Source organism: Tachysurus fulvidraco, chromosome 14, assembly GCF_022655615.1.
Source record: "Tachysurus fulvidraco isolate hzauxx_2018 chromosome 14, HZAU_PFXX_2.0, whole genome shotgun sequence".
In the NCBI taxonomy this organism is placed as follows: domain Eukaryota; kingdom Metazoa; phylum Chordata; class Actinopteri; order Siluriformes; family Bagridae; genus Tachysurus; species Tachysurus fulvidraco.
The window spans coordinates 10,772,371-10,794,215 of record NC_062531.1 but is presented as its reverse complement, the minus strand read 5'-3'; the positions used below and the strand labels follow the sequence as shown (position 1 = coordinate 10,794,215).

The following is a 21,845-nucleotide window of genomic DNA, read 5'->3' as shown; positions in this document are numbered from 1 at the left end:
TGTAAACTATTTAAGCTGTGATGGCACCTCCAACCCAGAGTGTGTGAGAATTTCACCATCCCACAGTGCAAAAGCTGGGCAGATCGGCAAGGGGAAATGAGTCTTTATCGAGTGCACCACCTTTGCAATCTGAGGATCTACTAAACTGAGCTTACCAGCCTCAAAGTCCAAAAGCAGCCCCACTCGATCCGGCTTCCCCACAAGTGACACAGGCACCTGCTTGTTAGTGGTCATGGCATACCACTTACTGTGCATGTATGAGAAGACCCACGAGGAGGAGTTTGTACCTATACACTCATCACGAGACATAGCTACTTCTGCAACACCAACCCGAAACTCCTGAGACTTTTTAACTGTGACTTCCCAGTAGTGCCGTCCAGAGTCAACATGACTATCAGCAAACACGACGGCCCAGTCCCGAAATCGCAGAGGGGAATCCTGGACACGACTTGGATCTAGACCCAGGATTCTGTAAATCACACCACTGTCTTTCTTGAAGAGATCGAGGCTGCTGTGAGCCGTACGCTCGTCCAGTTTGAACTGCAACTCTGAGACAGATGTATAGAAAGGAGCAAGGATAGACAGACAGATTTAGATTCACAGTAGATCAGATGTGTCCACTCTTCTGCACAAAGACCTCGTGTGGGTGCAGGTTTTCTTTCCAATCAACCATGAACCACACTTGATTCTACCGGTGAAATTAGTTTATCTTGGCATTCAATAAAATTGTGGTGTGGCTTGATTGGAACGAAAACTGGAACAGACAGTGAACAGTCTGGCAGAGAAAAGAGCTGAAATGTAAAACAGATACATGTAGATAAATGATGATAAGATGTTCATTTTGAGGTTCATAGACATTTCACACAGGCCTCATCAAATTACACCACTGTGATACATTTGTGGTACAGTTTTAAATAACTTTGACCTGGACACCAGGCCAAATGCAGTCAACCAATACATGAACTAAAGGTCAAAATCAGTGAGAACTGCATGGCTTTGCTTGACCTTCAGCATGAACAGATCTCATTGTCATTTGTTTGAGATGACAAATCTCCTTTTTAGGGCAGTCTGGTGTGCTGTAAAGTCTGTTAGAGATGTTGTAGTTTATGTAATAGACATTTATTTCAACAATGCTTATTACAGCCGAATCCTGACAAGAACGTGTTATCCGTCTAAACTAAATTAAAGACGTATTTATCAAAAATGACAGTGACTAAGTGAACTACTGACCTCTCTATTTATTTATTTATTTATTTATTTATTTATTTATTCATTTACAAATCATGACAAGCCATATTTATTGTACTCACGATTTTTTTCACTAAGGGCAACATAACATCTGCAAGAAAGCGGAACTGTCGGTTGTTTATTAATGAGCAAGACGGCGTCTGCGATCCGACCAAAGCGGCCGCACAAAAACAAACGCGATGACAACGCCATCTTGTTCCACATGGTCCATGAGCTTCCTCTCCTTCACAGCTCTTTCAATCGAGTCACAGGAACGGTACCGCCCACTGCTGCCACCTACCGGACAGTCATAATACTATGTGTCGCATTTGTACCTTGGGGCATTTTATTTTCATTTTCTTTCCAAAACATTGAAGGTCCAAGTTGACATTATTTAAATAGCAACAACAGTTTTTGGACTAAATCCATTTAATTTTTCTGTCTTCTCACAATGGCTAATAATTATATGAACTCAAAATTAAATTTAATTTAATTCAATTCAATTTTATTTCTATCGACATGACTCAGGTGACTGTGGGGAGGAAAAACTCCCTTAGATGGAGAAGGAAGAAACCTTGAGAGGAACCAGACTCAAAGGGGAACCTCATCCTCATATGGGTGACACTGGAGGGTGTGATTATAAATATACAGTCTGATAAATGTTGTACTGATGAGGAGGTTGTTATCCTCAAGGACCACATGTAGTTTAATCTCCTCTTTAGTATCAAGTCCAACTGGAGCTGGTAGATCTCTAGTTGCCTCAGGATACTCATGGAGTCAGCCGCATCTCAGTAGAGCTCCAAAATCTTCATGGCACAGAATACAATCAGAGTTGGTACAATTTCCGGATGCCTCGGGAATGTTATAATGTTTGTTTTGTCTATTGTAAAAATAAAACAACAAAAAACACCATTTGAAAAGCACAATTAATCAGCTAACAGCACTTCCTGAGTTAAAGTGAGCTGTAAAGGCAGGAAAACACTATGATGTACGGAATAGAGTACTTCAGGATCAGGGTTAGGGAACTGTGCCTTACATGACCAGATATTCTTTTCTAGTGCGTTGTTCCAAGCATAGCAGTGACACCGACATATATGTGTATGTTTATGTTTCATATAGGTAGAACACAAGCCTGTCTGCTGGGGTAAACCACTGCTAGGTTGAAAAACATTCTGCTTGACCAAAATGTCCAGCCATCAGTGGTCCAAAACAGATCACAACAAACACACACAAAATATCTGTATGCAATATAAAGACTTTATTGTTTATTACAAAATGGATATACAATACTGGATGGACAAATCATCATACAAAGATTATTAAAAAAATACTGCTGGAGAACATGATAAAATATTAATGAGTTGATGAATATTAATGATTTCAACTGAATCAACTGATGATCAACTTTAATGAATCAACTGATCAATCTAATCGACCATGATAATGTTTGAACTACAGCTATACAACAAAAATTAAAAGAAAAAAGAACAAAAACCAATACACAAAGTGTGTTAAAATGGACAAGACAAAAGTATTACACAAGACGGAGGAATAACAGAGAGAAATCTGATAATAAGATCTGCAATAACTTTGCACTGACTAAATATTTAAATTTTTATAATTAAATCCTGTAAACAGTCCAACATCTATATTATTTCACAATAGTGTTATGAAATACAAATTAGAATCTGCACGATCATGGTCACATTAATTAATAAATAAAATACTCTTTAAATGGTCAAATACAGAGACTGTTAAACTTGTGTGTGAAATTCAGTGTGATTATGTGTTGTGGTTATTTTTGTAAGATATTTGTGTTTGACGTCTCTCCCTAAACACTAAACCCGATTCCAAATAGATTCTTAAAATTCTCATATTCTCATAAGCTGAATAAATTGGCAACTAAGTCTAGATAATACTATATGTGCTTAGCTTTGGGTTTCAGTTATTGCACTTTTCATGTTTTTTTTTTTTTGTATTACCCTTTTACTGAAATCAGTTTTGCACTAAAGCACCAGTTGTTTAAGCTATTCAAACCATGGACTAAAATTCAAACCAATCCTTTTAACTCAATACTTACACCTATTTCTTTTTAATAGATTTTGCCTTTGACCCTAAACAATACCAAAGCTAGCCAGATTGATTGTGTAATTATAATATTCCACTTAACGAAGAGTGTATATCAGTGGTAATATTTTTTCTACCAAATAACCAAGCACTGTTTTAAAAAATACCTTATTTTCCTTAATTGGTGTAAAGTAAATGTAAAGTTTAAATGAGAATACCTTTAAAAAGTGTATGTGCAATACATTGTCCTACGACTAAAATCATGTTTATATCATAGAATCACGTAGGATATGTACTATACCAATAGACATATATAATATTGCATGTCCATAAAATGAATGAAAGCAGCTTCTAAGTCTTGCTGCTTGCTCTTGGAAAAATGATGTGTCCTTTAAACATGTAAAGAGGCCACAGAGACAGTTGCTCATGTGCCACAGCATCCAGATTCTAGTTGTAATCACGACCAGATAAATCCAGTTTTGTTCGAGGTTTCGTTCTCTAGTACTGCAGTGCATGAGGAATTCACAGTGAAGTCATAGGGAGCTTAGCTTCCAGGTTTTTTATTTGCCCCTTGTCCATCTAATTTCTTGGTCTGTGTTTACATAATAATGCGGTATACAACCCAAAGGCCAAAGGTCAGCCAGTGACTTGTCCAGCTCAGTTCATTCCATTTATGCATAGTCTGAATGGACATACCATCCTGTAGACCAAATATAGAAAGTGCTCAGAGTTTAATTATTTTAAATTTGCTATGTATTTCTATAGATCATATTTGTGTTTTTCGGATAAGCGGTAGAAAATGAGTGAGTGAGTGAGTGAGTGAGTGAGTGAGTGAGATATATGTGTTTTATAAAATACTACAAAAAGCACACTTACAAATTCTGCTAATAAATTCTAATAAATAAAGACCATTTACCTCATCTGAGTCTATATTATCAGTGCTGGAGCCAAAGACCGAGGCCAGGTAGGTAAGGTGCAGCACCGCTAGTGCACTAAACACTCCATTGATAAGATAAACCCAAAGTGCCTAGAGAGAATAAGAGAGAAAATAAAATAATTGCATATTTGAAGCTACAGTGTGCAGGATGTTTTGTGGACAAAGTAAAAATAATGATTGAGTATGCAGCAGTGAGTCACTATGACTAATCATCCTTATCACAGTTTTACAGCAAAAACTCAGTTAAGACATTTCTATTTTGTTTTTGTTTTTTTAAGAATGGTGTGATAAACTGCATGTCAGCCATAAAAGCCATACACAAGCTAATATCAAGCTAACTGACATCATCAGCTTCAATGCTTTTTTAATTTGCAAGTCCAAAAAACACGTGAGGTAGCTAGATGTGCATTGTGAAAATCTTTACACCATGTACAGGTGGTCCAACATGAAGAAAGGCCACAATGGTTCACAATGGCAGTGTAAATTAAGATTTACTCATTTGTTCATCTATTGAGAAGTTTCAATCTAAAGTGACTGCTCTATTCTGGTTATGGCTGCTGTAGTAGACATAATTTATTTGTTTCTATTTTTATTAATTGTGGATGGATACAAAAATAGAGTTTTTTCCACCACCCTGAACCATCAACATCTCCCCACATTGGCTAATGTGTTATTGAACCACTCTTTGCAACCTCTAACATATTTTTCCTAAATATCTTTCTTATGTTGAAAGCCTGTTTAAATATTAAAAAAATATTATTTAAATATCGTATGTTTTTGTTTAGCACATAGAAGTAACTGTAGGTTTGGAAAGAAAGACCCTAAAACTGGTAACACAAACATTAAAAATTTAAAATGTGAGAGGTAAAATACATTATATAAAGTAATACTTTGACTTAAATTGAATTTGCCTTTCTGATATAAAATCTTTTCCCCACCTTCTTGTTTTGGTGTTTGCAGTCTGAAGGACATCTCTTAGAAAGGACACATGCATTAAAGATGATGGACAGTCTTTTTCTTAACTCTGCAAAGATTAAAGATGAAAGTCAATGCAATACAAAGCAAATAGTTAAAATAAAAATTCTCTGATATATAATTTACAAATACAATAAAAAATTATAAATAAATATTTTATATAACTTCGAGTTATTTATATTTACATATATTGTAGACACTCACCATACTCAATATATGTCATGAAGGCGAGGGTGAATAACACAGCTACAATATGAAAGCTTAATCCCTGAAGGTATTACATTAAAAAAAAACAATAGCAGGTCAGTTGCGAAATTTGAGAAATTAGATGTTGGAAACACTTTGAGGATATGCTCATGTCCAAAAGAGGCTACAGAGACTCACATGCAGCAAAGTGCTGGTTGTGTAAGTGATGAGGATGGCCTGAAATGTCCCGAATTTTAAAGCCTTCTTGAATACATCTGAATATGCAAACAAAATCATATTAAGTCTAAACTCAAATTGCAACACCCTTCCTCAAACATGACAAAATGAGCTAAAAAATGCACCACCAACTATACCAACTCAGACTTACAAATATTGAGCCACTGAGACATGGGGAGGTTCCAGGAAATAACAGCCTCTGACATAGACCTGGGAAGCTCAACATTTAGTGGGTTAACCATTTTAAGGTCCCTGTAACACAAAGAGAAGTTTATTTAGTACAGACAGACAGCTAGATGCACTTAAGCTAAAACCAGTGTGCTGTGTTATTTTGTGTAGTAGTAGGTTGTGTTTGTTCTGTACAAACCACTTGAGATGGTCCTTCTCTTCTGTGAAGCCTGCACCTGACAGTGTGGTTGTGGTTTCACTCAAATAGCTTACAAAATAGTTACTAAAATGGAAGCCCATGCGGTGTTCATAGCCCATCATCCACCTGACAAAGTGAAAATATAATATACACAGGCCATGACAGAAATAATGATTACCTGACGTACGTCATAAAAGAGACATGAAACAAATGAAATGCATACTTAAAAAATGTTACCTTGCAATAAAACCTCTGAGAAGCAGTAGAGTGAGAGGAAAACAAATTATTAGAAACAAAGAAAAACATTAAAACAAAAGCTTCCGTTAAGAAATGTGATGCTCACAAACTTACTATGCACTGTAAATTCTGCATAACAGAAATCACATAACAGAAATGTCTTTATATACAGCAGTATTAGACATCTTAATTATAAATGGACATGAATGCACTTTTTATTTTAAACAACACCAAGAATAATCCTCTATAGTGCTGCTGTAGACCTAATAGTCTCTCTGGAAACATTAGAAATGTTCTCATACCATTCACCTTCACATATTACCTTGTGCAATTTAGACCAGCATTTCTTTGGTGTTTACAATTACATTTGCAGTGTAAAGTAAGAGCTAGTAGTACAAGGAAAGATCACCTGTTCTTCCGCCTCTTGTTACTGGAGGAAAAGGATAAATAATAATTAGATAAGATCAAAATGAAAATCAAGTAAAAGAACTGTATGAATCAAAATGACCAAAGGTTAATAGCTAAACCCACTGCCCATTTACCTTTTAAGAGAAAACATGCCCCATATAATATAGTTTGAATATAATTCCATTGTGTTCTTTCTATCATCACACAATTTGAGTAAATCAAGTACCTACTCACTTTTTTAGTAGTTTGTTCCCAAAGACAGGGATGAAGTAGGGAAAGAGATAAGGAGCTACACAGTTGGAGATCACCAGGCACAACTGGCTCTTGATCCAGCTGCTGATTACCTTCACCAACCAGGAGACACTCTGTTGAAGACAGGCTTGACCTTTACAAACTGTGTTCATACAGAGCTATTAGAAAATGCTTTTATGATGATTCAGTGACTTACAAGCTCTTTGCCTTCTACTGCCTCCCTGTAGCTGCTGAAGCTGATCCAGGGTCCAAATATGACAGTGCCCACAAAGTAAATATAGCCCATAAACTCCATTGGAGAGGGCACATTTTCCACTGTGCCTTTGTCCAAGTCAAATGCAAGAGAGATCGCTTTCATGGCAACTACTATCTGAGAACCTAAGTAGACATAGACACAGTTTGCAGTTCCAATGGAATTCATTACTGTCAAGTAAATATAGCATTATAAATTATTTTTCTATTGTTTGCTTCAAGGCTGACTTTTAAGAAGTTAAAGGGCATAATTTGGCATTACATATGCAACTATCACTCAAATACACTATTACAATGAAATATTCAGCATTATAAACTACCTCTCATTTTGTGCCAGCTGTTTGTGTCCATCATATGCAGCTCTCTGAAAAAGAATGTAGATATCTACTAAGCAAAGTGTGGGTATAGGGTGCAATATAGCTGTGGTTTACTAGGCAATGCAAAATTATTGGAGAAAACATTATACAGTGAATATAAAAAGTCCACACAACCTTACAAAATTGCAAGTTTTTAAAATATAAAGACAGAAATAACAACAGAAATGTTACCTCTTTAATGCCATATTCCAACAACAAAAAACACCCTTTAATAACTGCCCTCAGGTCACATTAGGTCTGGTAAATGGCATACACTTGCCATTAATTATGAAATACTTCTATTTTTTTCTGGATTTTTGTTTGTTGGAAGATCACATTAAAGATGTAACAAGTCTGACATTCATGATTTTATTTCTGTTTTTTATATTCACTGGATATAAGCATCCTACAAACATATGGAGTTGTCTATAGAAAAAGTAAAGAGGCCATTACTATACAACAATATGCATGTTTTAGCTATCATTAAATGTACATTTTCTATAACAGATATGCATGTAAAAGTTTTGCAAGTCACAAACCCCAGCAGGAGGTAGATGAGGACTGTGATAGAAAGGAAAGGGCCGCAAGTGCTGGAGTGGCGGCACAGGAAGAGGATGAGGTAGCAGAGAAGACTGAGCAGCACTACCCACACCATGTGCAACCCAAAGAACATGTAGAGAGTGTAAAATCCACATGCAATTGTGCTGAGGTGCTTTAAGTATGCAGGCAGGCGACCTGTCAGTGGTGATAGTCACACACAAAAGCACACACACACACACACACACACACACACACACACACACACACACACACACACACACATACACAGAAATAGATTCATCTCAAAATTGTAAAATGTATTCTTATGGTCTGCTGTAATCTGTGGTTCATGTACATAGTTAATAAATTCAATCTTTTTACAATCATTATGATGCCAAAACTGACAAGCAAATTATAGTCAATACTTCACTGGCTACATAGTTATGGTTAATTAATCCCTTAAAAGAGAAACAGATACATCAAGATAAATGAATTTCACTTCCATAATATTTGTGTTGCGAGATCCACATAATGGTACACACTGCATTATACATAAGTAAATGTGTAGGACTGTTGATGCCCCAGCTCAATCCCTGATCTTACCAATTCTCCACAGCAGTCTGCATGCTAAACACATGAGCAGCAGCTGCCACACTTGCAGCACACCCTGTTGAGCAGTTGGAAGCAAACAGCCCAAAGGAAGCTCCTGAAAGAATTGCTGCCGGCTGAGAGCCCCCATGGCTGTCCTTCAGCTGCTGAGAGAAAGATTAAATCAGTTGGATATCACAAAATAAATCACTAAAACTACCTTGCCATTAAACAAGTCTTTGTGAAGCACAATTGCTTTGAACTTCTGGGGTTAGATTCCTGAGTGTGTGGTATATTCCTCCCTCTGCTTTCTCTCTTAGTCTAAAGAGGCTGTAGGCTGGGTGTGTAAGTGTGTGTGCGAAGTAGGTGTTTTTAATAGCAGATCGGTGTACAGTTATAGAAGGAAACCATATACAGTGTTTCGTTCAAATAATTCTTCTGTTTTCTCCTGGTCAGTGTCACAGGAGAACACTGAAAGTGTAGTGGGGATACCACTGAATGAGAATGTGATGGCAATCCCACAAACACGCAAACACACACAAACACACACACACACACACACACACACACACACACACACACACACACACACACACACACACATAGGGCAGTTAAGTATAGCCAGTCCACCTAACAGAATGCTTTTTCGGAGAAAACTTCTCTTGCAATAACCACTCACTGCTAAATTAATACCTTAAATTATAGTAAATTACTATAACTGCTTAGTCATAAAAAAAAAGATTAGCATCCACGCTAGCATCTCTGTGAATGCAAAATTCACTGAATGAATCTCTGTGAATGAAAATCATATTTTGCTTACCCAGATGTATCGCTCAGTATACTTTGGTCGAAGTAATGCAGAAATTCCAGTCCTGTATCAGTTAGTTTAATTAATTATACAGCCTACAGTTTATGGTCCTGATGATGCTCTGTTCCTGATGTGCCAGATTTCCATTGATGCGCTTAGCTGAGAATCAGCTGCAGACCAGCGCGTTACCCCAGAAACCCAGCAACCAATCAGATTCAGAGATGTTCATCAGTGACCCAATCAGAAGAGACGCGAATCTACCACAGCTCTTGAAAACCAAAGGCAGGGGTACTTTTATTATGGAAAAATGCGTGTCGTACAACAACGTATATATGGTACAACAATAGCAAATATGTAAACACATTACGCTTTTCAGTGAGCATGATCGACTATTGAAGGTGTAAATAACTTCATAATTTAGAGAAATGGAATTGGAGGTGTGTGATTTTTTTTTATATTAAATTATCCCAAATTGTGAAATTAAAATAAAATGATATTGTATTAAACAAACAAGAATACCAACAAGTAGAAAATACAGAGAATAAAATAAACGAGAACAAAACAACAAGACATTTTGAGACTTTTTTTTATTTATTTACTAGAGATTTGTTTTGGACTTTTATTGCAGAACTCATCAGCCAATCAGATGCAGCAGCGCGGTTAGACTTTGGCTCGCGGAAGTGGTGCTGGATAAGGAATAAATAGAGCTGGAGAGTTGTTTTATTAGAAATAAGTATAAATTTAAAAAAATCTAGTTAGTGTTCGACTTCAATTGAGAGGTGAAGTCTAACAGGCAGAACTATTTTCCTACCACATGCCCAAAATAATCCGTGTGTGAATGACCTTATTGCGCATAGTCAGTGGTCTCTGTGGGGTATCTTTATAAACACAAAACGTCAAGTTGAAACCTTTTCTTAGCACCAGTCTAACAACACTCTAGTGGAAACTACCAACAATTCTCTTGCAAACGTTTCTGGTACGAGATAGCAAAAAAGATATGGCATACCTTCTCTCTTGTCAACTAAAGACAACACTGAAGCCCTTGACATTGAGGACTGCTTTTGTATGGTGTGCAAATCATCGACCATACAGCAGTAGATATGAAGGATCTGAATATTTGCACAAAAGTATTGTTCCTACTATGCACTACCAGAAAAGTTTACCGAGGTAAGTAAAGCTTCCTGGAAAATTGCACCACACCAAACATTTTATCAACTTATATTCAGTAACAGTGCTGACCACATTAAAGGTCTCAAGTCAAGTCAAGAAGCTTTTATTGTCATTTCAACCATATATAGCTGTTGCAGTACACAATGAAATGAGACAACGTTTCTCCAGGATCAAGGTGCTACATAAAACAAAGACAGGGCTAGGACTTAGTAAGTAGTCCTAGTCATATAAAATGCAACCTGGTGCAAACAGTGCAAGACAAGACAGTGGAGGACAATACAAACAAGACAGTGCAGGCAAAAGTTTACAAGAAAATACACAAAATATAAAAAAGACAAAAATAGATACAAAAAACAGCGCCGACCGACCAGTGTCAATATTAAGTTCAGACAATATAGCGCGCAGCAGGTCCTTGAGATAGTGTATAAGATTGTGCAAAAAACAGCAACAACTGAAATATTGTACAGTATGAGCAAAATGACTGAAATGTTAAACAGTGTGTGCAAAGAGCAAACAAGTAAAAACGTGTGTAAAACAGCATGTAAACAGTTTGTAAACAGTAAGCATGTAAACAGTCTGATGAATGTAAGCAGCTGTAAACAAGTTGATAGATGTATATTAGAAGTGTGTGTCTGTGGTGTTGGTCTGTGCAGTCCATACAGATGATGTGTGTGTATGTTGTGCTCAGTACAGTTCAGTTCAGTTATTAAGGAGTCTGATGGCTTGGGGGAAGAAACTGTTACACAGTCTGGTTGTGAGGGCCCGAATGCTCTGGTACCTTTTTCCAGATGGCAGGAGGGTGAAGAGTGTGTGTGAGGGGTGTGTGGGGTCATCCACAATGCTGCTGGCTTTGCGGATGCAGCGTGTGGTGTAAGTGTCCATGATAGAGGGAAGAGAGACTCCAATGATCTTCTCAGCTGTCCTCACTATCCGCTGCAGGGTCTTGCGATCCGAGATGGTGCAGTTCCCAAACCAGACAGTAATGCAGCTGCTCAGAATGCTCTCAATGGTCCCTCTGTAGAACATGGTCAGGATGGGGGGAGGGAGATGTGCCTTTTTCAGCTTTTGTAGGAAGTAGAGACGCTGCTGGGCTTTCTTGGTGATGGAGCTGGTGTTGAGTGACCAGGTGAGGTTCTCCGCTAGATGAACACCAAGAAATTTGGTGCTCTTGACGATCTCTACCAATGATCCATCGATGTTCAGCGGAGAGTGGTTACTCTGTGCTCTCCTGAAGTCAACAACCATCTCTTTAGTTTTATCAACATTCAGAGACACCAGGTAGTTAGCTGTTGCACCTCCTCTATGTATGCTGACTCATTGTTCTTGCTGATGAGACCCACCACAGTCATGTCATCTGTGAACTTGATATGGTTTTATCTGTGCATTGCTGCACAGTCGTGAATCAGCAGAGTGAACAGCAGTGGACTGAGCACGCAGCCTTGAGGAGCTCCAGTGTTCAGTGTGGTAGTGTTGGAGATGCTGTTCCCGATCCGGACTGACTGAGGTCTCCCAGTCAGAAAGTCCAGGATCCAGTTGCAGAGGGAGGTGTTTAGTCCCAGCATGCTCATCTTCCCAATCAGGTGCTAAGGGATGATTGTGTTGAATGGTGAACTAAAGTCTATGAACAGCATTCATACATAAGTGTCTTTATTGTCCAGATGGGTGAGGGTTAAATGGAGGGCTGTGGCAATGGCATCGTCTGTGGAGCGGTTTGGACGATACGCAAACTGTAGGGGGTCCAGTGAGGGTGGTAGCTGGGTCTTGATGTGCCTCATGACGAGCTTCTCGAAGCACTTCATAACAATGGGTGTGAGTGCGACGGGACGATAGTCACTGAGGCAGGACTTCTTTGGAACGGGGTCTCCACCTGATTCATGTGCAGGTATTATGTCAGTCAAGAGCTGCTGTGCCATTTTAAACAATCTAGATGAAAGAGCACAATGTAAACTCATGTAGGCGGATGTGCTCTTTTTACATGATCCACTGAAGGAGTTTTCATTATATCTGATATTCTTTATTTTTATTTATTGATAGATTGCCAGTTCCGAAGCTGGAGGACACGATACAGAGATATTTGGCAGCCCAGAAGCCCCTATTAAACCCGGAACAGTACAGGTTTGTTGTGAAGCCAAATAATCATATTGAATCACATTTTTAGGCCTTAAATTGATGAGTATGTATATTGTGAATTTTTATGTGCAGTAAAACGGAGAAACTGGCTCGTGAATTCCAGAATGGTGTTGGCAAGGAGCTACACGAGGAGCTTGTGGCTCTGGACAAAATGAACAAGCACACCAGCTATATTTCAGGTAAGAAGGTTCAAGCTACGCTTATTCGTGAATCCCAAACAGTCTCTGTTATGCTGGGTTTACATTGCATGATATTATGATTATAATTATCTTTTATGATTATTTTTTTTATGGTTATACTATACTAACTATGCTACTTTAATTGAAGCATCCATGTTTTTTCCCCACTTTCAACTAGGAATTATCTCATTTTTGAGCTAAAGAGTTCCCACACCTGATAAATATATCTCATAAAAGATTTATCGAGTCATATCGAACGAACGTTTTATAGTATAAATTTGACATAGAGTGAAATACACATTTTTATCTCCCACTTGTATAAAAGAAAAAACATTTTTGTTTTCCCAGCTCCATGGTTTGACATGTACCTCTCTGCCCGTGAATCTGTGGTCTTGAACTTTAATCCTTTCATGTCATTCAACCCTGACCCGAAACCTGAGTACAATGACCAGCTTGTTCGGTCTGCTAACATGGTGTGTTCTGCAGTTCGGTTTATGAAAACCCTGCGTGCGGGTCTCCTTGAACCAGAGGTGTTTCACTTAAACCCCTCAAAGAGCAACACTGATACTTTTAAGAAGTTCATTCGATGGGTGCCCTCCTCCATCTCATGGTTTGGAGCCTACATGGTGAATGCCTATCCGCTGGATATGTCTCAGTACTTCCGTCTCTTCAATTCTACACGGATCCCCAAACCCAAGCGGGATGAGCTATTTACTGACCAGAAAGGTCGCCATGTGCTTGTCATGAGAAGAGGAAATATGTATATATTTGATGCGCTGGATAAGGATGGTAATATGGTGAAACCAGCAGAAATCCTGTCACACCTCAAATACATTCTTGCAGACGCAACACCAGCTGCTGCTTTTCCTCTAGGTGTTCTGACGAGCGAGAACAGGGACGTTTGGGCTGGACTAAGGGAAAAGCTTCTACAGGCAGGGAATGGTGAGGCTCTGGGTTTAGTGGATAATGCTCTGTTCTGCATGTGTCTTGATGAGAAGGAAATGCGTGATCATATACAGATCTCCCACAATATGCTCCATGGGGACGGCTGTAACCGATGGTATGACAAGTCCTTTAGTATCATTTTAACCAAAGATGGACAAGCAGCCATCAATTTTGAGCACTCTTGGGGTGATGGTGTGGCTGTCCTACGTTTCCAAAATGAAGTCTTCAAAGACACAACAGAGACTCCATTGATTGGTCCTGGCACACAACCTCCTGCTGTAGATTCAGCTTCTGCTGTGCGGAGGCTAGAATTCAAGCTAAACCCTGAACTGGAACAAGGAATAAGAAAAGCCAAACAGAATTTCCAGGATGCTGTCTCAAAGCTAACGATTGATGCCATGGAGTTTAAGCAAGGGGGAAAAGAGCAGCTGAAGAAGAAGCAGCTCAGCCCTGATGCCATTGCACAACTGGCTTTCCAGATGGCATTCCTGCGGCAGTACGGGCAGACCGTAGCTACTTACGAGTCCTGTAGTACGGCAGCTTTCAAACATGGCCGCACAGAGACCATCCGGCCTGCCAGTATACACACACAGAGCTGTGCCCAAGCCTTTGTTCAACAGCCTGGTCAGCAGAGTGTGGAGCAGCTCACAGGTCTACTGCATGCCTGCTCCAAATATCATGGGCAGCTCACAAAGGAGGCAGCCATGGGTAAGTGCTGTTAATACTATTTTTAAAACTTGTCTGAAGCAAACTTAACTGTAACTCATTAGAGGTTTGTTGGACACATAAAATAAGATGATATCCTGAGTAGAACTTAAAATCATTGTAAATGATGTAATGGTGGTTAGTAAGCAAGAGCAATGAAATACATTGTCATATTAAGGACAATTGTGACTATTGCAGGTGCTGGTCATATAATTAGAATATCATCAAAAAGTTTAAAGATTTATTTCACTAATTCCATTCAAAAATGAAACTTGTATATTATATTCATTCATTATGCACAGACTTATTTATTTCTTTTAATTTTGATGATTATAACTGACAACTAAGTAAAATCCCAAATTCAGTATCTCAGAAAATTAGAATATTACTTAAGACCAATACAAAGAAAGGATTTTTAGAAATCTGGGCCAACTGAAAAAAGTATGAGCATGAAAAGTATGAGCATGTACAGCACTCAATACTTAGTTGGGGCTCCTTTTGCCTGAATTACTGCAGCAATGCAGCGTGGCATGGAGTCCATCAGTCTGTGGCACTGCTCAGGTGTTATGAGCGGCCAGGTTGCTCTGATAGTGGCCTTCAGCTCTTCTGCATTGTTGGGTCTTTCATATTGCATCTTCCTCTTCACAATACCCCATAGATTTTCTATGGGGTTAGGGTGAGGCAAGTTTGCTGGCCAATTGAGAACAGGGATACCATGGTCCTTAAACTAGGTACTGGTAGCTTTGGCACTGTGTGCAGGTGCCAAGTCCTGTTGGAAAACGAAATCTGCATCTCCATAAGGTTGGTCAGCAGCAGGAAGCATGAAGTGCTCTAAAACTTCCTGGTATATGGCTGCATTGACCTTGGACCTCAGAAAACACAGTGGATCAACACCAGCAGATGACATGGCAACCCAAACCATCACTGACTGTGGAAACTTAACACTGGACCTCAAGCAACGTGGATTGTGTGCCTCTCCTCTCTTCCTCCAGACTCTGGGACCCTGATTTCCAAAGGAAATCTACCTAATAAATTTGGACCACTCAGCAGCAGTCCAGTCCCTTTTGTCTTTAGTCCAGGAGAGACGCTTCTGACACTGTCTGTTGTTCAAGAGTGGCTTGACACAAGTAAACCCATGTCGTGCATACGTCTGTGCGTAGTGGTTCTTGAAGCACTGACTCCAGCTGCAGTCCACTCTTTGTAAAACTTTCCCACATTTTTGAATGGGATTTGTTTAACAATCCTCTTCAGGGTGCGGTTATCCCTATTGCTTTTACACTTTTTTCTACCACATCTTTTCCTTCCCTTCACCTCTCTATTAATGTGCTCCGACACAGAGCTCTGTGAACAGCCAGCCTCTTTTGCAATGACCTTTTGTGTCTTGCCCTCCATGTGCAAGGTGTCAATGTATGGAATAAAAACACTGTCAATAATAATCGTACGTAATTCAAAGCATTTGTGTGTAAATTTTAATTTTGCGGAGTTGGATCCCAAAATTTATGGCCACGACAGTTTACAGATACGCGAATTTGTGTTTGTTCAAATACAACTCCAAAATGTACGACTATGACAGTTTACACACACAACGCTTGTTTTCACAACACCTCTTTTTCACACACGAAAAATGTCTGCGAAATAACATCACGTTCACAGGCATTACTATCCGAGGGAAAATTAATCGATTCCACGAAATGCGCATGCGCCCCGCCCTCTTTTAAACCACTGACGAAATGGCGGATCAGCAGCCAAGCGCTCACTCATCGTCAGTGTTGTATAAAGTATTAGAAAGCAATACTTGAGTAAAAGTACAAGTATCATACTAGACAAAGACTTTGGTAGACGTGAAAGTCACCTTTTAAAATACTACTCAAGTAAAAATCTTAAAGTATCTGATATTTACTGTACTTAAGTATCAAAAGTCATTTTCTGATATTCAATGTACTTAAGTATTTGAAGTAAAAGTAAAATTTCAGTGATTTTCGGTAGGCATAAGAGCAGGGACGGTTCTAGGGTTTCATCTTTAGGAGTTTTAGCCCTCAGTGAGAATTTAAAACAAGAAGAGTTTTATATTATATATTATATGACTACATAGTAAGCCAAAAGTTATGGTATTATTAAATGGCAAAAGTGGACACCAAAATTTTATGCATGATGTAATGATGCCAGTCTTGAATCAAATCAGTTCATGTGTGTGTATTCTCTACAAACAGTGTGTCCAATGAATGCAGTCATTAATAAACAAATATTCACAAAGACCAGATCAATAAATGTTATTTTTATTTAGTATTGTATGGATTGTTTGCATTAATATTTTGTTTGTGCTACAACTCTGGTAATAAGAATAGTGAAATTTCACTGCTTTTGGTTGCTGTATTTGCAGCTTTCCGATTAACGTTATACATTAACGCCTCCAGCTCTGACTGCGCGTGCACGCTGCGCGTACCTGTGCTTCTCCGTACAGCGTGCAATGCAATCTAGGAGTAGTGATTCACCAAACCTCTCTTATTGCAGTCACACACATTTCTTCTGATTCTATTTTGTAGTAACGAAGATGCTTAGTGGAAATATAACGGAGTAAAAGTATACATTTTATCTAGGAAATGTAGTGGAGTAAAAGTGAAAGTTGACATAAATTTAAATAGCGAAGTAAAGTACAGATACATGACATTTCTACTTAAGTACAGTAACGAAGTGTTTTTAATCCGTTACATTACAACACTGCTCATCGTCTCAGGTAAGTTGTTTTTTCCTTACAAATTCGGACACGTTTAAGGGTTAGTTATCACTAATATCAGAGAGGAGTAATAATACAGAGATAGGTTAATTATAGTAAGTAAGATTAGCTCTCAGAGTAAGGTTACATTAGGTGCTTAAAGAATATAGCTGTTTAGGAGGTCATCACTGCAGTCTGTAGCGTGATGAGATAGGCCTACATAAAAGACACACACACACACACACCTAGCCATTTCCTGCTGCACTGACTGCCCATTTGACTTGGACCTTCTTACTTGTGCTGAGTGGTTTAAAAGAGGGAGGGCGCATGCGCATTTCGTGGAATCGATTCATCTTCCCTCGGATAGTAATGCCTGTGAACGTGATGACGTATTTTTGACAATTGTTTCGCAGACCGTTTTCGTGTGTGAAAAAGAGGTGTTGTGAAAACAAGCGTTGTGTGTGTAAACTGTCATAGTCGTACATTTTGGAGTTGTATTTGAACAAACACACAAAATCTCGTATCTGTAAACTGTCGTGGCCGTAAATTTTATGATCCAACTCCGCAAAATTAAAATTTACACACAAATGCTTTGAATTATGTACGATTCTTATTGACAGTGTTTTTATTCCATACCAATGGTCGTCTTTTTGACAACTGTCAAGTCAGCAGTCTTCCCCATGATTGTGTAGCCTACAGAACTAGACTGAGAGACCATTTAACCCTCCTATTGTCCTCCTATACAGTACAAATTAGGAGTGCTGAGTCAATATGACCTTGTCTGTTTTGACTGCTTATAAAAAAATGAAGTATATATGATAGCCTTTTTTTTTTCACCTTTTTAGTCTAACTAGTTTACAACATATTAACATATATTTTGCAAATATAATATATATATATATATATATATATATATATATATATATATATATATATATATATATATATATATTTGGTATAGTAAACCTTATTAATATACAAAAATGCCTAATTTTTTACTAAAAAATAATAAAATAAATTTTGAATTATTTTTACTATAGAGGCACAAAAGTTGATGCACAATTACAGGCTGGTATATTTCAAGGGAAGAAGATTGTTTTGAAGCCATTTTGACCATTTTTAATGTCAGCAAATAATAAAACCTGTTTTTTACAGGCCAAATTGACTTGAATGTTTATAAATCAAAAATTTTACAATTATCACCATTCTGTGTGTAATATCTATTTTACACTTGTAATATCTATTTTGCCGCCTTGATGTCATCCGATCAACCAACAACAGGCCACACACACACACACACACACACACACACACAAAAACATGCCATAATTTCACGTGTATAAAACTTTGTTTACCTCCTTGTTTTTTTTATTATACTTAATTTATGAACGATAAACCTTATGAAATGTTGCCATGTTTTGAGTAAAATAAGCAGAAATTATTAAATATTATTTTGGATAACCACTGGTCAAACATTACTCAAATAAAATATTATTTTGGATAAGCACTGGTCAAACATTACTATTTTGGTCAAACATTACTCAGCATATCTCCAGGCCAAAGCTTACTGATGCAACATAAATAAGAGAGAGGAAACAAATATGAATTGAATATGAAAACAAAACTTGTGTGTGTGTCAGTGTGTGTGTGTAAAGCTTGTTGGTAGATCAGATTTTGCCCCCAGCTGGACAAATGCATCTAACAAGTGTGAAATATTTACAAATGAGTAGTTTTTGTTTTTTCTGGAGGCCTAATGAATTGCTATGCCCAGTGTTTGTGTGTAGCATACTTTTGGTAGATCATATTTTTATGGGGTCAGAATTGTTTCGTTATTCTGAATAAAATACACTATGATCCACAAATAAATATAAAGAGTTTCACAAATATTTTTACAAATTTCACAAAAAGAAATGAAATTCACAAATAAATAAAATGGGATTTGCAAATAAAAAAAATATTTATAAATTGTATTTATTTGCGAATTGCTTCCTGCTCATTGTGAATCGCGTTCTGTGCATTTATGAATCACGGCACGCATTTGTGGATTGCGTTCTGTGCATTTGTGGATTTGAAACATTTCTAACGTCAAGACGTGCACAAGAATCCACAAATAGGTGGACTCCGCCCACCGTCTACAAATGCACAGAACACAATCCACAAATGTGTGCTGTGATTCACAAATGCACAGAACGCAATCCACAAATGCGTGCCGTGATTCACAAGTGCACAGAACGCGATTCACAAATGAGCAGGAAGCAATTCGCAAATAAATACAATTTATAAATATTTTTTTTATTTGCAAATCCCATTTTATTTATTTGTGAATTTCATTTCTTCATTTCAAAACTCTTTATATTTATTTGTGGATCATAGTGTATTTATTCAGAATAACGAAACAATTCTGACCCCATATATTTTGCCCTCTACTAGGCAAAGGTATATCAAAAGTGAGAAATGTTTACAAATGTGTAGCTTTTTTTTTCTGGAGGCCTAAGGAAATGCAATGCCCAATATGTGAGTGTGTGTGTGAGTGAGTGTGTGAGTGTGTGTGTGTGTCTGTGTGTGAAATGTTTACAAATGTGTAGCTTTTGTTTTGTCTGGAGGCCAACTGAATTGCAATGCCCAATGCTTTGAACAGTGTTTGACTGTGTGTGTGTGTGTGTGTGTGTGTGTGTGTGTGTGTGTAGCATCATTTCGGTAGATCATATTTTGCCCTCTGCTAGGCGAAGGCATATGCCCAATTTTTGTGTGTGTGGGGTGTGTGTGTTTTGGGTGCGTGTGTTAGTGGACATTTTATGTGTGCATTTTTGTGTCTCTATGTATGTTCATTGCGCTGAAAAGGGCAAAAGTGTGACTTATTGCCCCACTAAATGTGGCCAAAAAACTTATTGTGGTCAAAATGACCCAAGCTGTTCCAAAACACAAAGTATATATTGTTCTGAACACATAGTTCAATGAAAATAGACAAAATTAATTTTGCTTGCAAAGTTCATAATTTGGAACAATCGTGGTAAATTTTAGGCAAATATGTGGAAGAAAACCCAAGTTATGACACATTGAAATCTTCCAGCCGGGTCAAAAAGACCCAGGTAAAATAGGAAGGTTAAAGGCCTCTGCAGGTGTTTTGAGTCAATTAGCTGATTAGAGTGTGGCACCAGGTGTCTTCAATATTGAACCCTTTCACAATATTCACATTTTCTGAGATACTGAATTTGGGATTTTCTTTAGTTGTCAGTTATAATCATCAAAATTAAAAGAAATAAACATTTGAAATATATCAGTCTGTGTATAATGAATGGATATAATAAGGTTACAATAACAAGGTTCACTTTATAAATAAAATTAGTGAAATAAATCAACTTTTTGATGATATTCTAATTATGTGACCAGCACCTGTACATCAGATCTAAATTTGCTTTGAAAAGGGGGTTTTAATGTACACCTCTCAAACATCTTAAATGTTCTGTAACCTTTCTGTCTTTCAAACTAGGACAAGGTTTTGACCGGCATCTTTTTGCCTTACGCTACCTGACAAATTCTAAAGGAATGCCTATGCCAAGTCTGTACCAGGACCCAGCTTATGCGGCCATAAATCACAACATCCTGTCTACCAGCACACTCACTAGCCCAGCTGTCAATTTAGGTGGCTTTGCCCCAGTGGTTCCAGATGGTTTTGGAGTGGGCTACGGTGTCCATGATGACAGGATCGGTTGCAATGTTTCCAGCTACCCTGCCAGGAACGTCCACGAATTTCTCAGATGTGTTCACAAGTCTCTGGAGGACATTTTTACTGTTCTTGAAGGAAAGCCAATTAAATCCAGCTAATCTAAATACTAATGTGCTTCAGTGGAATGAGAGTGGGTTTTGAGGTTTAAAGGTTAATGTTTATATTAACAATTGTTTGTCTGCAGTTGTTTGAGTAGATCAGATCCTCTGTACTTTCAATTCTGCCTAACAATCAATTAACATGTTCTGCAAATTTGTACAGGATGTTCAAATGTTCACTGTACAATTTGAAATTTATACACTTTAAATTGGTAAATGTAAAATGTAAGTACTTTAAGTTCACATTATTTAAAAGTATTGCTAATTTAAAAGTGAAATCAATGATTTGGTTCAAATACCTCAAAATGTGCCTTGGTGTAGATTAGGTTAATTGTCAATATTTTACCCCACCTGGAATAAAATAAGTTAAAGTTGTTTCAGCTGCTACTTTTGCTTTAGCAAGAGCATTGAGAACCTGTTTAACTGAGCAAGATATTTGTGCATGTGACATCTTTTCATAAAACACTTGATTCATACTATTGAAATAGACAACGTTTTATTTAAAAAAAGAAAAACAGCAGACAAGCCAGAAGTTACTGTACAAAATGCTGAAAGAGAAACAAACTAAATGAACAGTGTGTAGAAACTGTCGAAATTAGATCAGCTTGATTTTAAAGTGGAGGCCGATGAGACTGAAGACGAGACACTTGAGATCCTGTACCAGGTAGTAGAACACACGGAGGCCTTCTGGATCCCTGAGAGGGAAGACAATGATGATTAAATTAGTACTGCATAATGTTT

General features: G+C 37.8%; 3 protein-coding genes across 4 annotated transcripts in view; 1 reads left to right on the top strand and 2 right to left on the bottom strand.

Annotated features, from left to right (window-relative positions):
- spryd4 (SPRY domain containing 4) overlaps window positions 1-1,489 on the bottom strand; it is a 1,894-nt gene extending 405 nt beyond the window's left edge. Inside the window, exons 1-2 of the mRNA XM_027167499.2 lie at window positions 1,311-1,489; window positions 1-548 (exon numbers count right to left, since the gene is read on the bottom strand). The exon at window positions 1-548 is cut by the window's left edge and continues 405 nt beyond it. Of these exons, the coding sequence (XP_027023300.2) occupies window positions 7-548; window positions 1,311-1,452 (684 nt within the window). The 5' untranslated portion in view covers window positions 1,453-1,489 and the 3' untranslated portion in view covers window positions 1-6. The remainder of the gene's footprint in view (window positions 549-1,310) is intronic.
- A 1,002-nt stretch (window positions 1,490-2,491) lies between these two features.
- Window positions 2,492-9,627, bottom strand: porcn (porcupine O-acyltransferase). 2 transcript variants are annotated; one of them, XM_027166862.2, is made up of 15 exons: window positions 9,450-9,627; window positions 8,645-8,796; window positions 8,041-8,236; window positions 7,466-7,509; window positions 7,090-7,271; window positions 6,876-7,006; window positions 6,643-6,663; window positions 6,234-6,248; window positions 5,997-6,122; window positions 5,781-5,881; window positions 5,591-5,667; window positions 5,411-5,474; window positions 5,170-5,255; window positions 4,211-4,321; window positions 2,492-3,994 (listed from the first exon to the last, which is right to left on the bottom strand). In XM_027166862.2, exons 2-15 carry the CDS (start codon window positions 8,778-8,780, stop codon window positions 3,893-3,895), a joined length of 1,392 nt encoding a protein of 463 aa, XP_027022663.2. In that variant the 5' UTR covers window positions 8,781-8,796; window positions 9,450-9,627; the 3' UTR covers window positions 2,492-3,892. The 2 variants fall into 2 exon arrangements, with proteins under 2 accessions (XP_027022663.2, XP_027022664.2); XM_027166863.2 differs by having other exon boundaries at window positions 8,645-8,793.
- A 450-nt stretch (window positions 9,628-10,077) lies between these two features.
- Window positions 10,078-21,479, top strand: cpt2 (carnitine palmitoyltransferase 2). The gene is made up of 5 exons (XM_027167453.2): window positions 10,078-10,604; window positions 12,642-12,722; window positions 12,810-12,916; window positions 13,265-14,569; window positions 20,770-21,479. Exons 1-5 carry the CDS (start codon window positions 10,435-10,437, stop codon window positions 21,102-21,104), a joined length of 1,998 nt encoding a protein of 665 aa, XP_027023254.2. The 5' UTR covers window positions 10,078-10,434; the 3' UTR covers window positions 21,105-21,479.
- Window positions 21,480-21,845: the final 366 nt, after the last annotated feature.